Source organism: Ixodes scapularis, unplaced genomic scaffold, assembly GCF_016920785.2.
Source record: "Ixodes scapularis isolate PalLabHiFi unplaced genomic scaffold, ASM1692078v2 PGA_scaffold0__279_contigs__length_252992795, whole genome shotgun sequence".
NCBI classification, from domain to species: domain Eukaryota; kingdom Metazoa; phylum Arthropoda; class Arachnida; order Ixodida; family Ixodidae; genus Ixodes; species Ixodes scapularis.
This window is the reverse complement of record NW_024609835.1, coordinates 128,633,994-128,648,814: the sequence shown is the minus strand read 5'-3', so window position 1 is coordinate 128,648,814 and position 14,821 is coordinate 128,633,994. Positions and strand designations below refer to the sequence as shown.

Sequence of the window (14,821 nt, the reverse complement as noted above, 5' to 3'; positions counted from 1 at the left end):
ACATTTATAGACTGTGTTATGAATTGTAACGTACAGCGTGCACGTCTCGAACTGTGGCGCGCCTTGTTGCAGGCGTCTTCCTCTTCTGCTGGGTGCCCTTCTTCACGTGCAACGTGGTCGACGCCGTGTGCATGAAGCTGCAGAGCAACGACTGCCACCTGGGCGTCACGGTGTTCCTGCTCACAACCTGGCTGGGCTACATCAACAGCTGCGTCAACCCTGTCATCTACACCATCTTCAACCCGGAGTTCAGGAAGGCCTTTAAGAAGATCCTCGTCGGGCCCGCCAAGTAGTCAGCTGGCTCACCTAAGCTCTCGATCCGCGAAGCTTGCCATCGGGACAGGCGCGAATGTGAAGAAGAAAAAAGTAACGCTCAAGGAAGAACTGAACCCTCTGGGTTCCGGTGCTGTGCCAAACGCTATCATGCTGAAGCCATGCTCGGCGTGCCGTCGCTTTCCGTTTCATTGTATCGCACGCCTTATTGCCTACCTTACTGAAAAACAAAATATATAAACCCGTACGATCTATATTCCATGGTATCATAGATGAAAGAACCGTATGATATATTACGTTCATTTTCTTTAATGAAGAACGTGCATGTTGATTTTATTTTTGGCCGTCGCTATCTAACATACTTTCCCTCTCAGGTGACATATAAATAACATTTTTTTTCTCTCGCATGTCTTCGATAATTTGCTAAGTAGCGATATTTTAAACAAATAGACTCGGACACAAATAATGTTCTGCGCGTTTCACGTGTATAGCATAGGCAAGGTTGTACGGAACCACTTAAGATTGTGGCGTCCGCGGATATAACCACTTAGTTTTCCTTTTTTTTATATATATATATATGGGTATTTCGTATGGCGTTGTGACATATGGTTAAAACAATCATATGCTCATATACGATGCATACATTTAGTTTTACTTTTTCATGAGGGGTGTATGCTACACTCTGAAGTAACATTTCGGCCATTATAGTGCTGTAAATTACGGTTGCCAGATATCGGAAGTTTTGTATAAAATCGCACTAATTCATTTTCCGTCCTGCAGAAATGTTAAACTATTCCGCGACAGAGCGAAACAATATCACCCGAGCTTCCGAACACTTTACCTAAAGCTCTAAAAGTCGCATTTTTGAATCGTCAAAATCGCCAGTTGCACCTGCCCTGCACTAAACAAAAAAATAACGGTGCTCACAAAAAAAAAAAAAATAATAATAATATTAGGCACAGAGTGTGACATTCGAAGCGTAGGTTATGTGCCCTTTTCGAAATGCAGTTTGGCTGCTTTGATCACCATCATCATTTCAGTGCTTGGCATCTGTGCCAAATTAATGGCGGTCTTGTTGAGGCTGATTAAGGGAAAAGTTGAAGGGAGAAGTTCTAATATTCGCACCTTAAAAGGTGAAACGAATGAAGAAATAATATTGAGGTGATCGAAGAACAAATGCTCATCTGCCATTTACACGCGAAAGTGATGGTTCCAGACGAAATACAGCTTCATGACCACCGTTAATTTGGCGAGAGTGAAACTGCTTTTGGAGCCACCAGGTGGCGCTGAACTAAGAAAAGGGTCTGCTATTGAGTTGTACTCTTCTCGCGAATCGTCATCACTTAAACGGGTTCGTGAGAATGTTTTTTTTTTTTTTTATGTAGTCGACTTTACGATTACATTTTCCACCCTTTCAGGTTACATCTTCACTTTTGTATGCGACCCAGGGCTGTTGAAATTCCATACATAAGCCATTGCATCGAGGTAGCACTACACACCACAAATTTTACGCTACATCTTCGACAGGGTTACATTATTGTCACGTTCATTTTACTTTTTCAGCGGAACTCGAAAGGTTTCTTATCTTGTTTGTACGAATCCCTTTACTCTGACTAAAAAGTACTACGCAATATTATACTTCGTCGTTGTTTCAGCTTGGCAAAAAGGCTTCCCCACATTTGTTTCTATTTTAGATATTTAGCACTTATCGGTAAAGAAAAACAGTGATTTTATCAATGGCTTCCTTGCTTTGCTTTTTAGTCCCAAACGTGTGCGCTTGTGCGTGTCTCCTGAGAGTCCAGAATATTGGTTTTAAAATAAATTTTATAAACGATCTCATACGTTTGTAATCACAGCTTGTTTAAACTGCAAGAAAAAAACGTAAGGAGAGTGTTTACGCGCGCTCAAATACCAACCGCACTTCATATTGAGCGATAGAACAAGCAGTTCCTCATTAAAGCTGTAAAATTAATAGGCCCGCTTCAATTTTAATAATTAGTTGACCGTTACTCAACATCGCCCAAAGCGCTTCCGCCTGCACCATGAGTAATCTTCCGCCTGCTTCATTTTTTATGCCATCATATTTTTCGGCGGACTTTTTAAAACAGGCGTTCTGTAATTAATTAATTGAACTGTTAAATTGCCAACAAGCCCATACACTTTTATAAAGGAGCACAAATATGAAGAGTAAAAAATATTCTCCGATCTAAAACACGGAAGTGAAAAGATGTTTTGGGCGGTTTGTAACCTGGGGAAGTTTTCTTTTTACTTAGATTTTTTTTTTCTGCTGAGGCGATTGTACCTCATCAGCGAACATAAAGATAGAGTAAAATCGCCATTTTAATTGGATGTCTCCATTAAAACTTAATTTTGCCATGACAAAACAAAACAGGGGGGAGGGGGGTCATATAAATATTTTGCTTTTCTGATTGGTTTTGCAGCTTTTAACCTCTTCCAGTGGTTAATATCTACTTTCCCTTATTGAGAAGGGTTTTATTTCAGTAGCTCATACTGCAGCGCAAGAATCTGGAAAACTAAAACTCTCCAAAATCGTTTTTTTTTATATATAATAATATATGTTACTGCTCAAGGTAAAACTTTTAATTTATAATGCATTATTCGATCCTCAGTTATCTTACTGTCACAATCTGAGGAAACTACAACTTGTACGCGCATAAATACACTGTTTGTTTGTTTTGTGGCAGAAAAATGCCATTCACATCGTAGCCAATGCTTCACATATCACTCGCACACAGAACTACCCTACCATAAGTATAAGCCTATAAAGTAATGAAAATAAAACAACGATTCCAAAGATAAGCTCGGTACATTGCAGTATAATTTTGTTTAAAAGTTTCAAATCATTCTTTGCAACGGACTGCGAACCTAACTGGAAAAATATATATGGCGTGCGGAGTTCGCAGCATCCTGCCCTGAAGGATGCTACGACTTGCTTGCAGGCTACAGATGCTTCAGTTCACACTTCCTACGTACACTATCAAACGTTTTCGGCAAGCACGGTGCTCACATCCAGCTTACGAACCGAAAGACGTTGTATATAATTTGTTAATTCCTGTTGACATATTTTGTTACTTTTTCTGCCCGGAATGTTGCCCTGTCAAGCCGCATTATTGAAGCTTTTTTTCTGTCCCCTTACCCTCATTTCGTACTCTAGATGTAAAATTAAAAAAAAAAAAATGAATTGGAAGTTGAAACTTGTTAGTAAACCCCGGAATTGCTGAAAAAATAGCCCCGTCTCAAGGCAAACTAATAAAAAGCTTAGTTCTCGTTCAGTAAACTCTGTTCGTTCCTAATGCTGCATTTACATACTTTGAAATTGACACATGCTGAATGAGTGAGCAAGGCCTGACAGTTTTCGTCACCCATAACAAGAACACACAAGGACTTGCGCGACCCACACGTTTCATACACGACAACAACTCATTCCGATGTAAATTCGGTCACTTATTCCATCGCAGTGTTACATAAAGTTCAATTAAACAGTAATGTTTGCTGAGTTTCCGATTTATCTGGAACTTATAGAATATTTATTGTAAGCTCATCAGTAACCATAAGGTGAAAACCTCGTAGAAACGTTCAAAATCGTTTGGCCTAAAAGGGGCACTAAAGTAAATTTTGAGATCCGTTTTATGGCAGAAACTTAATCTGTCTTCCCAAAGCATCATAGAAAATGCTAAATTACAAAAATGCTTGGCTTTTCTTTTTTTTTTCTGTTAAAAGCGCGACCAAAAAATGCGACATCTCCTTTTCCTTGGTTGCATGTTTAAGAACAGAAAGGGACAAGCGTGATTGTAATTTTGAGTTTTCTAGGATGCTCAGGGTGTGTAGATTGAGTTCGCGCCAAGAAAATGCGATCTTAGAATCAACGTTAGTGCCCCTGTAAAGATTCAGATAACCAGAAGATTTGAAGATAGTAATACTCTGAAGCATTGTGAATGCGCAAACATCCACGCGATCTTGGGGATGGTTATGGTACTAGATGGCGCTCTCTAGTGCCTGCCGGGTCTAAGAGCAAAGCAAGGCTGTTTTTATATACATACATATTTCCCGGACATGTGTAACAAGTATCACCTTACGACATGAAAGTATACACACTTTTGTTTTAATAACACCGCAAAAAATGATATAAAACAAATATTTGCCTCAAATGTCCAATCATCCTTTCTTTTTTTTTATCCCTTGCCACAACTTTTTATGCGACTTGGCGGTGGAGGGGTCTTGTTGGTTTTTATGCGTCTATCATTGGAAAGCAGGCCGTAACTCTTTATTTTTGTTCAAAGTAGGACCACCCATATAGGACGTGGGGAACAATATCATGAGGCACCGGCTTGATTAATGATCGAAGAAGACAAAATACAATAATGAATATCAATTTATTGATTCTACAAAGCGTCCGACGGCGATAAATCCTATATAAAATGAAACAAAACGAAGATCGAAACCACGCAACTTAGATAACGAGAGTTTTGACACTCAAGTTTATGCAACCACAAAAATTTGTCTTATCAGCTCGGTGCTTAAAATTTGAAATCATGAATATTCACGCAACAAAACTCGGTGCTGCTGTAAACGTTAGATGTTTGAAAAGCATCTTGATAGTATAAACCAATTATCGATCAACACAACACTGCGCGTATACGCTGTAGCGCGGAGACTTTAAAGGGACACTGACACCCCCCAAAAAATTTATTTTATTTTTTGCCAGGGGCTTCATTATGGTGTCGGAGGACTACCCAATTAATATTTTGCAACAGAGTAGCGTATTTTTTTAATAAAGCCGAAAGACGCAACTGCTCGAAACCGAAACCGAAACCCGACGGAGGTCGGAGAAGTGGAGAGAAGAGAGTGAGTGGCGGAAGTCACGTGGCTACACCCGACCGTGCGTTTTTTTTTTTTTTTTTTTCTCCGTAGCAGACGACACGACATGCGGCGTGCGATGCGGCGTGCGGGAGCTGCTCGCCGGGCGATTCTTTTGCAGTTATGTTTGTTACGCTCGTTGTTCTGTACTCCAAGATGAGTTGTTTTGTACATTGAGGAGTCGGAGATGAGTAGCGAGTGCCCGTGGTGAATTTCCATGATCGGCTCCGAAAAGAATACACCCAAGATGTTGCGTGAAGAGCTGGCTCACATGTCCTGCGTCCGAAAAAAAGTGGCATTGTGCGACAGAGTTTCCGAAAGATCAACGGGATCGGGACCATTGGCTGGCTGCAATTCCTGTAGAACATATACGGGCACCTCGGAAAGCGGACGCTACCTGATTTATATGCTCCTTGCATTTTGTGGAAAGTGATTACATTGAGTTCACAGGTGTCAAAAAGGAAATCACATACCATTTAATTCAGCGAAGTATCGTCCGCAACATTTGTTTGTTATTTTTTGTTTGTTTCTTCAGTGATGATTGTAAAAAAAAAGAAAAAAGATACGTAAACATCGGGAAATGTTTGAAAAAAAAAAAAAAAAGTTTCACGGGGGATCGAACCTGGTCCTACCGCGTGTGAACCGGACGTCTTTCCCACTGCGCTACGGGGAATCCCTTTTCTGGTGGATCTCTTACCTTTGTAATAATTAAGCCGGTAAACTGTAAGTTGGAAACTTTGCTGTCGATTTTTCTCTAGCAAAAGCACTCCCGAGTCGAAGTCGGGAAGCACCACGCTTTGGGGTCATTCGCACCTAGTAAAGAAATTGTACGCGTGCATATTCAACTCGAAGTAGACACGTCGTGCTTGACGTTTGCGCGAGCGATGTCTTCAGCCACGAGAAGGGAGCGACGGCTCGGCGACGTCTTCGTGCAAATCGGCTTGGTGGCCGGGCGTGTCGTACGGGATGAATACCAATTCTTTTGATCAGTCCCAAATTTCTCTTTTAAAGGTAGACAGAATTCGCCGGTACCGCGAACGACAGTTCTGAAATAGAGGCCCCACGCCCGTCGTCCGCTGCCATCGCCGTCCCCGCGAGTCCCACGATACGCGAAACGACGAACGCACAGAATGCTTCCGGTTGTCTGTGGAACTTTTTTTTTCAATCAACGTATTTACAGCTTTTTAGAAGCCACAAAAAATGGGTTTCATATTTTTTTCTATTTTCAATATTGAGTGTGTGCCTTCAGTGACCCACGGCTTTGATTAAATTTGGTGGTCGCATCGATACCTTAGAAAACGGCCCGTGACCTCGAAAAAGAGAGTGAGCGAGACTCGAACCGGCCAGTTCTTGATCGGCGGTTTTCGGGCGGAAAGAAACCGAATTTCGAGCCGCAAATTCTGTTCTGGGTAGTTGAGCTCTCATATGACACGTACAACTAAAAACCTCGGCGAGCATAAATACCCTGTCAGTGTCCCTTTAACTCCTAACAAACTCGTACACTTTCCAGTCAGCCTTCATACACTCGTGTAATCCTGCCAAGCCATGTTTCATAAAAACCGCCTAATTCTGATTAGCTAGTTGGTCGCGTGTCACATTGAAACATTGGAGCATCCTTGAGTGACTCCGATCTCCAGGACATATATGCCACCTCATTTGCCAAAACGGTGTGTACCCCCGAGTGACAATGCTAACCCAAATAATGTATCATTGCCTTTTAAGATACATATTGTCACAAGGCTAGGCATAGTGTCGACGAAACTTGATATGTATGACAGAAACTAAGCCTTCGCAGGTGGACCTTTGGCACCAACGTGCATGAATTAAACGAGATCAGCCTCTTCTTTATATGGGTCCATCGCAACATAGCGCACAAGTGTCGGCCGAGCTTCACAGTCTCAGCGTCTTCTTACCACGCACAGCCGAAGTTAGTAACCGTGGAGTTACTAACGAGACAGCGTCCGTGCCGATTGGGCGCCAGCATGGTTTCAGCAAAAAAAATGGCAAAAAGGTGTTTTGTGAGCAACTCGCGTCAAAGTGGCAAAACCTCAAGGCACTCATCGGACAACGTGACTCTGTGCAGCACCACTGGCGTGAAAGACGAACACCGTTACGGTTGTGTCGACGCCCAAGAGAACCACCACTTCAAGCAGCTGCCGTGAATGTCGTACGCCGGTACCAGTGTCGTCCGTCACGTTCATCATTGTTATTTCTGTAAATATCTGTCAAACGATTCGGGGTTTTTGTTTGTGGTCAAAGCTTGGCTTACGAGAACTACTACGATGCGGATTTTTGCGTAATCCTTTTTTTTTTTAAAGAATTACGGCTCATACGATCTCGACTTAGGAAAACAATGAGTATATTGAAAAGTGTATTCGGAAAAGTTGAGAATCAAAATACGTGAGGTGAACAGCTTTCATCGAAAGTTGGCAGAGTGAGAACAGGTATAAGCTTCCCGTCAGACACGGTTATCGCAAAAGTTATAATGTGTAAATTCAGACTATGAATATATTACGTACATACCTATATATATATACATACGATAGTTCTGATAATGTTGAAGATAACTTTTATGTGTGTGTGTGTTGGGGGGGGGGAGGGTCGGTGAAGAAAGAATATATAAATATATATTGAACATTTTGGAGTTTTTTTTCTACTTTCTATATTACTGTAAGTCTTTAAAACAAGGTTCAAATTGCCTTTCTTCAACTAAGAAACTATTTTGACTCAGACGAGTTGCATGTACAACCCTGAGAAGAACGGTTATAAAAAAGGTAAGCCTTTTCTTAATTTCAAAAAGGGAGTTAGAAGCTTGATTTTTCTTCAGTGTCAAGGCTCTTCGACTAGGGTAAGTACATTCACCTATATGTCATCACCGCGTGGATATGTGAAGAAACCGTCGAATCCATTTCAGAAACTTTTTTGGCAGGAATGCCAAGTCTTATTTTATTGCGAAATGTACCTTAAATAAGCGTCGATCGGGTTTTCTTTTTTTAAATGGCTATGTATTCTTGTGCGCCTAAGAGACAGTTGCTTAGTTTGTACTCAATACCAGGGTGTCAAACCTGACCCGAACCAAACTCCAAACCGGAACCGAACCGTTATCTTTTGCAAAATCGCAACTGAACCGAACCCAAATCTTCAACGCCATCTTGGAACTAAACGAAAATCAAACCGAAAAAAAAAAAAAAAAAACGGTAAGCGGTTCAAAACGGTCCGAGGTAATTTTTGTTTTCTCTTTTGTTAGTATTACAAACGGAATATTTGGGAATAAAAAAATTGCCATTTGTATTTCTAGGTATTGTACGGATCGTCTTATACAGAATTGTAATCTGTGATAAATTGTGGCTTTTTGTGGTGCTCTTATATTCACACTATGATTAACCATATGTCACATAACGTCATGGCGTCAATACATGTTGTCAAGTAATGTCACGTGACACTGTGATGTTGCGTGACTCCCTGCGTCCAGTCGATTTAATTTGAGAAAGTCACTAGATGCATTAACCTTGTTGAGACTGTGACCTAACATGACATCGCGTCTCCGTACCGAGAGTCACGTGGCACTAGGACGTACGTTATTTTCATAACCCCGAGTCGAGTGCTCGGGTTCATGACGATCAGCATCGCCAAACATTCGGCTAACGGCTCGTGTTCAATAAAAGATGATAATAGCCCAACTCTAACAATATCTGAGGCTCAGCCCTAGCCTTTATTACATAAAAACCGCAGCGCACATCTATGATGAGCACTGACCGTAAATAATGAGCGTGAGATCACCTGGCCGCTTCTTTTAACTGCGAGCTGAGGAGAAGACAGCTGTTTCTTTCTTGGTATTTTTTGCATCTGCTATTGCGCGGAGGGGAAAGCTAATGGACGTTTCCGCAAGCTATCTACTTCAGATATTACTTCTTAACGGTATTTACAGAAAGCATAAAAAATGCTGCACGAGCATTCCTATATTATTGAGGCACCCAAACACGTGTTTGTTGTTGCTAAATTGCTTCGGAAACTTGTTCCCGAGAACAAAAGTTTTGAAAGGTCTGACTGTGACTTATTAATCTGACGTTACATAGAACTAAATGTGTGTACTGGAGGGATAAAGAGAAATATCCTATTGGCCTCAGAGGGACCGCCGAAAGTTGGCAGCCGCTTTTTCTCATACGAGCGTCTTTCTCAAGTTATTCCCCAAGTTTCGACAACCTCTGTTGTCGCGCCTGCGCAGTGAGGGAGCGTGATGTCATCAACAGAGCGGAGTGTGCAAAAGGAAGACGTGGCGCTCTGCTTGTAGGAATGGCCGGCGTGTAACGAATACTTTTGTGTTGTTACACGTAAGCGGTTTTAAGAGTCTTTTCGAGTTTTTAAGCTACTGTAAATAACTATGTGTTCCTGCCACATATAAGTTCTCAAACATATGAAAGTCTGCTATTGCCTCTTTTATGTGGTGAACATAACTTTTATGTATCTGTGGCGGTATTGCGGAGTTGCCACTCCAGAGTTGGGACTGTTTCCGGAATCATTCCGAACTTTGGCGACCCCGGAATGGACTAAGAATGGAATGGGGCTCATGTTCTTATGCGAGCTGTGTCTGCTTAGGGTTTATTGGCTGATGGCGCAGTTCGCTAGAGCATGATGGGTGGCTCCCGGAAAAGCACCATTACACTGGATGTGACTGACGGATTCATTGCCTCACTGGCTTATGCTCTTTTCAGGATGAAAATAGCGCGCCCTCGCTGAAGCAACCAAACGGTAAACGGTGAAGGTGTCGTTCCTGGTGCCGCGAGACGCGACAAAGCGTCCATCGTAATCATGCACGATTTGTCTTCGGTTTTCAACCAGGGTGTCGAACCGAACCCGAACCAAACACCGTAGAGAAACCGTTATTTTTAACGGGACTGTAAGGAAACTCCAGTTCAAATAAACATTAGATATTGAACCCAAACCGGAACAGAACCGTAATTTCATGTGGCGGTTACCAGTTCATTGGAAACGGTTCGGCGTGATAAAATGTGAGCCGCACCTTCTCGCGGGTGGTGGCGCAAAGTAAACAGACGGCAGCGACGACATGGAGACAGCCCAGTAATAATTAAACGAGTATATTTCTTTACGTCTATGAGCAGCACGACTTGGCGTCGGCATGTACGGTGTGCACTTCATTTCATCTTCCGACGGACCGCAAAAAAAAAAAAACGCTACGATCTACCGGAACCAATTCATAGCTCGGAGAGCGTCACGTGACCTTCCCGCTGGGCGGAGCGACGTGGGAAGCGTAAAGTCACGAGACAAGCTCCGAACTACAGATTGGCTCCTGTAGCTCGTAGCGTCCATCGCGACACATCGTAAGGTCAAACGGAGTATAACTGACTCTGCCAAGATGCTAAATAGATTTGTGTGTGTTATGTGTGCCTGTATGTGTGTCTACGTCTGTGTCTTTCTTTTCTGGCTGCTACTCAATATTTCATAAGGAGAAAGCGAACGAAAACATCAAAGTAGAAACAAAATGTTGACGGGTGTCAGCACGTTTGTTCCACGGTGGCGAAATCTGGGCGCACCAAGAGGCGAAGCCGGGACGAGCGCAACTCTGCGGCGTCGGTCGTCGGGACGCCAGTCGACCAGAGCCTACGCTGCTTGAAGAATATTTTTGTGGGCGTGCGTTTTCTAGAAACAGTAAGTCGCTTGTTGTCTTTTCTAAGCCCTTTCTTGTTTTAGTAGTCTTTCGACCGGACCCTCGCTGCCTTCTCCTTTTCAACTCAGTCGTGCGAGCAAGTCGTTCGAGGATCTGGATGAGCTCTGGATGAGCATCTTTAGTGGGTACAATGTCGCCATATTCTGGCAGACTAGAATCCTATCTATAAAAACTGAAAACTCTATTTTTGTGGTATAGCTTGCGATTACGGTGCGTGCTACTGTCACGGTGTCACTTTGCGTGCCGTCTGATTGACTTCACATGTGGGGACTGTACTTTGTTGCTGTATCCAAGCGCCTGGATAACCAAGTTATTTTCATAGAACGGTATTAGCCTTGAAAAATCAAGATCACAAAACGAAATTAAGCATATATTTGTTTTGCTGTTCTCGCTTCCGCAGTGGAGTTTCTGATTACCTAACGTATTTTAGTGAAAATGACGGCATTTTGAACTCAACTTTTCTTCTTAAAGGGTAACTTCAAAAAAGTGTTTTTTAAACAGCCTAATTGGGGCAAGCATGTCAGAAAACAAATCTCTCGCGAAAAAAAGCATTTTTTTTTCTGCAATATTTACACCACAGGACGTGATTCAGTTGCAGTCGAAACCTCTCCACATTTGAAACTCCCGCTCTTTCGACGCGCGCGGAGTGACTGTTATACCTCACTCCATGACGTATAACAGCAACTCTGTGACGTATAATGCCACCATTGTGGCGCGCTATTTAAATCTAACGAAATGGTCGCGAACCAAAATCAGCCTCGCGCAAAAACTGTTGCTGTAAAAACTTTTTTTTTTTGCGGAAAAAAATGTTTTGTGACATGTTTGCTCCATTTAGGCTGTTTAAAAATACACTATGCTTTCTTTGCAGTTACCCTTTAATGACTGGAAGCTGTGAACATTTCTGTCAAGAATTGCTTTCACTGGTTCGCACTTGATGGAACCGGTGACCAAACCGTCATTTCAAAAGCGTCCCCGACCCAAAACCGAACCGGAACAAAATACAAAGCAACCCGAACTTCAACCGAGCCGGAATAATGACCGATTCGACTCCCTGCTTTTAACCCAGCCTACCTTCTAGTGCTTGCGGAGAACATGAATAAAAAAATGGATTGAATGTACAGCAAACGTAAAAGTTTACGTTTTAATGCAGTTTACATAATTTGATGATACAGTCGCCTTGTGCTGGCGCCATATAACGATGGCATTTCGTCACCGGTTTTCAGTTCTTGCCGTATGAATATTTGGGAAAGGTATACACGGCGTCGCCTCTAACAGCGCACTAGCGCTTCAGTAGCGAAGTATTCGAAGCAGAGTGCGAGATAGCTTCTTCTTGCGCCACAGACGAACTAGACATTTTTAAGGCCTTATCAAACGAACAACACGCTAACCATGTATCTCTGGAAGGTATACGCAATCAGTTTGCGAAGAAAATGGGTGGTTTTAATTTTTGGCGTCTGTTGAAACTCGCAAGCATTTCACGCTTAATCACGCGATCGATTTCTTCAATGACAAGAGGTTTCCACGAAGCGCTTTGTGCGACCACCCTTCGGTTTAGCAGAATGAGTGCTTTGAGAGTGCTTTTGCATACCTTCGCAATCGTCTTTGGGTTTGAAGATATTAACAACTTTGCGCTGTTCTTTTTTTTTTTTTAGTATCGCAATTTAGCTGTTAATGGCCATTTTTTACGTTTATGAATTAGAGAAATGGAAGGTAGGAGTTCAGAAAATTCGGGGTTTGGAAATGGGCCCAGTGTCTTTATTTCGCGGAGTTAGAGAAATGGAATTGTCGGGCAACTCTAATTCCCCGGAATGGAATTGGAATGGCACGGGTGTGCACATTCCACAAGACTGGTTTGTGGGCTGGACAAAAACATAGTACACAATGATGGAACTTAACCCGAGACTGGGGTAGAAACAGAAACTTAAAAGTAGAAGGGACAGAGACAAGTGAAGAAGAGAACGTCTCAAAACGTCTTCACTTGTCTCTGTCCCTTCTACTTTTAAGTTTCTGTTTCTACCCCAGTCTCGGGTTAAGTTCCATCATGGTAAATATCCACCAGCTCGCCTGCACTTTAACCGTTTTTTCATTAATAGTACACAAGGGCGCGTGGCGGAACTATGACAATTACGCACAAAAACCGTAAGAAATTGTCCAATTAGCAGCTGCCACGTCGAGTAGAGCAGAAAATACTACTTCGTTTTAGTTAACGAAACAAAATATTTGGAAAACGCTTAAGCTTTGTCTTTAAGAGTGGAACACGATAGCGTTATCGGGCCCCGTTCGCATCGCCTTCTCATTCGCCGTGCAAGAGTGCACTGCGTGACCTAGACAGTAGCGTGACTGGTTTTTTATTTTTTTATTTTATTTATTTATTTATTTCGGGTTACCCCGCAGCGCCCGAAGGCATTATTGCGGGGGGGGGGGGGGGGGGGTAAATAGTTGTGAAGGTAGAAATACACTCGTGCATATGTACCAAAAAACAAGAAAAACGCAAGCACGCAGGAAAACACACTCAAACAAAGGCAAACCAAGAACATGATAAAAGAAACATTGGTTACTCGCATTCCAGGTACATGCTATAGATAAAAATATCAGCTGAGAGAAATATGCGCTAACAGCAAAAACAAATAACTATCGCTTGCTGCGTGACACAGGAGTAAAAAAAACACAGATGTAGTTTTATCAATTACGTCGAAAGAGTAATAAAATAATCAAAGTAGGAACAACTAAACATAGAGGAGTATCCCGCCCAGTAATCACTTGAAATTCGAATTCCACTCTTTAATAATGTTTAAAGAAAATTTATATTTCAGTACGTTGGTTCGGGCTGTCGATTCCCTAATTTTTTTTTCCTTTTGAGTGGTCTAATTTGTTAGATACGAAGTTGGGTGGTTGAATAAACTTTGCTTTATTAATCCCAGTTTGATCATGGTAAATTGCATGAAGAAACTTCAAGCGAAGACGTCTTCGGGAAGAGAGCGGCTCCCACTCTAATTGCCTTTTAAAAGCGGTAGCACTTTCTCTATAATTGCAGTTTCTTGTAACGAATCTCGCAGCCCTGCTCGGTACTTGCTCCATTTTTTTCCCCGAGTAGCTCTCTTTTGGGTCCCACAGAACGTTAGTCTCAAAAAGAGGTGGGTTGCTTTCGCAGTTTGGAGACAGTCCCTAAATTTACGTTTCAAAACTTGCAACCGAAGGGTCGTGAGTTCAAATCCCGCCTAAAATTCTTTTTTTTTTAAGCAAATGAATGACTTTATAATGTGAAGTCACTTGAGACATGCGGCGACCTTTAATTTGCATTACATGATATGTTTTATAAATTTTAATTCAATGCGTTCACGTTTCACGTGAGCGTTGGGGGTTGTTTGAAATTCCCGCGCGAGGACATGTGGCTGTGGCATCATGACCCTATCGATCAATCAGGATTTTCCCGTTACGCCACCGACAACGGCTTTTCTGCGACAGGAGCCCCTTAACACACACTATCGCGTTAAAATCACGAATTTGAAATTTTGATGCTTATTTGCAAATTGTATTGACCGGCATCTTGTCATTAACAAACCTCAACAGCCGGGCTATGCCTGTTTATCCTGTATAATAATATGTACACCTGGGCAAACGCTTTTTGGGGCCAGATTCGATCTGAGTGCGAAGGTGCGTGTAGATTAGAGTGAACAATTGCGATTACTCCTTTCTGCATGATTCGTCGCATGCCTCCCGGTTCTAAGTGTAAACAATGTTTTGTTAAAAAAAAAGCATTGTGGTTGCCGCTCAGTGTTTCCATAAAAGATAAGCTAAAAAAATTGTCCTAGCACTTTCGTTGCAATATGAAAATATTATTGTTTTTAGCTCAGTTGTGTCTTCCTTATATATATTTTGTGAAACGTATTTTGTAAAATATAATTCATGACATATATGGGAACCAGGTGCCCATTTCGTGATTTTATGCGCTGTAAGTAATTTCTTAGTTTAAGGACGCAACAA

The 14,821-nt window shown here is 42.1% G+C and overlaps 1 protein-coding gene across 1 annotated transcript in view; it reads left to right on the top strand.

Annotated features, from left to right (window-relative positions):
* LOC8043871 (dopamine D2-like receptor) overlaps positions 1-3,471 on the top strand; it is a 1,482,298-nt gene extending 1,478,827 nt beyond the window's left edge. Inside the window, exon 9 of the mRNA XM_042289826.1 lies at positions 73-3,471. Coding sequence (XP_042145760.1) covers positions 73-293 — 221 coding nt within the window. The 3' untranslated portion in view covers positions 294-3,471. The remainder of the gene's footprint in view (positions 1-72) is intronic.
* Positions 3,472-14,821: the final 11,350 nt, after the last annotated feature.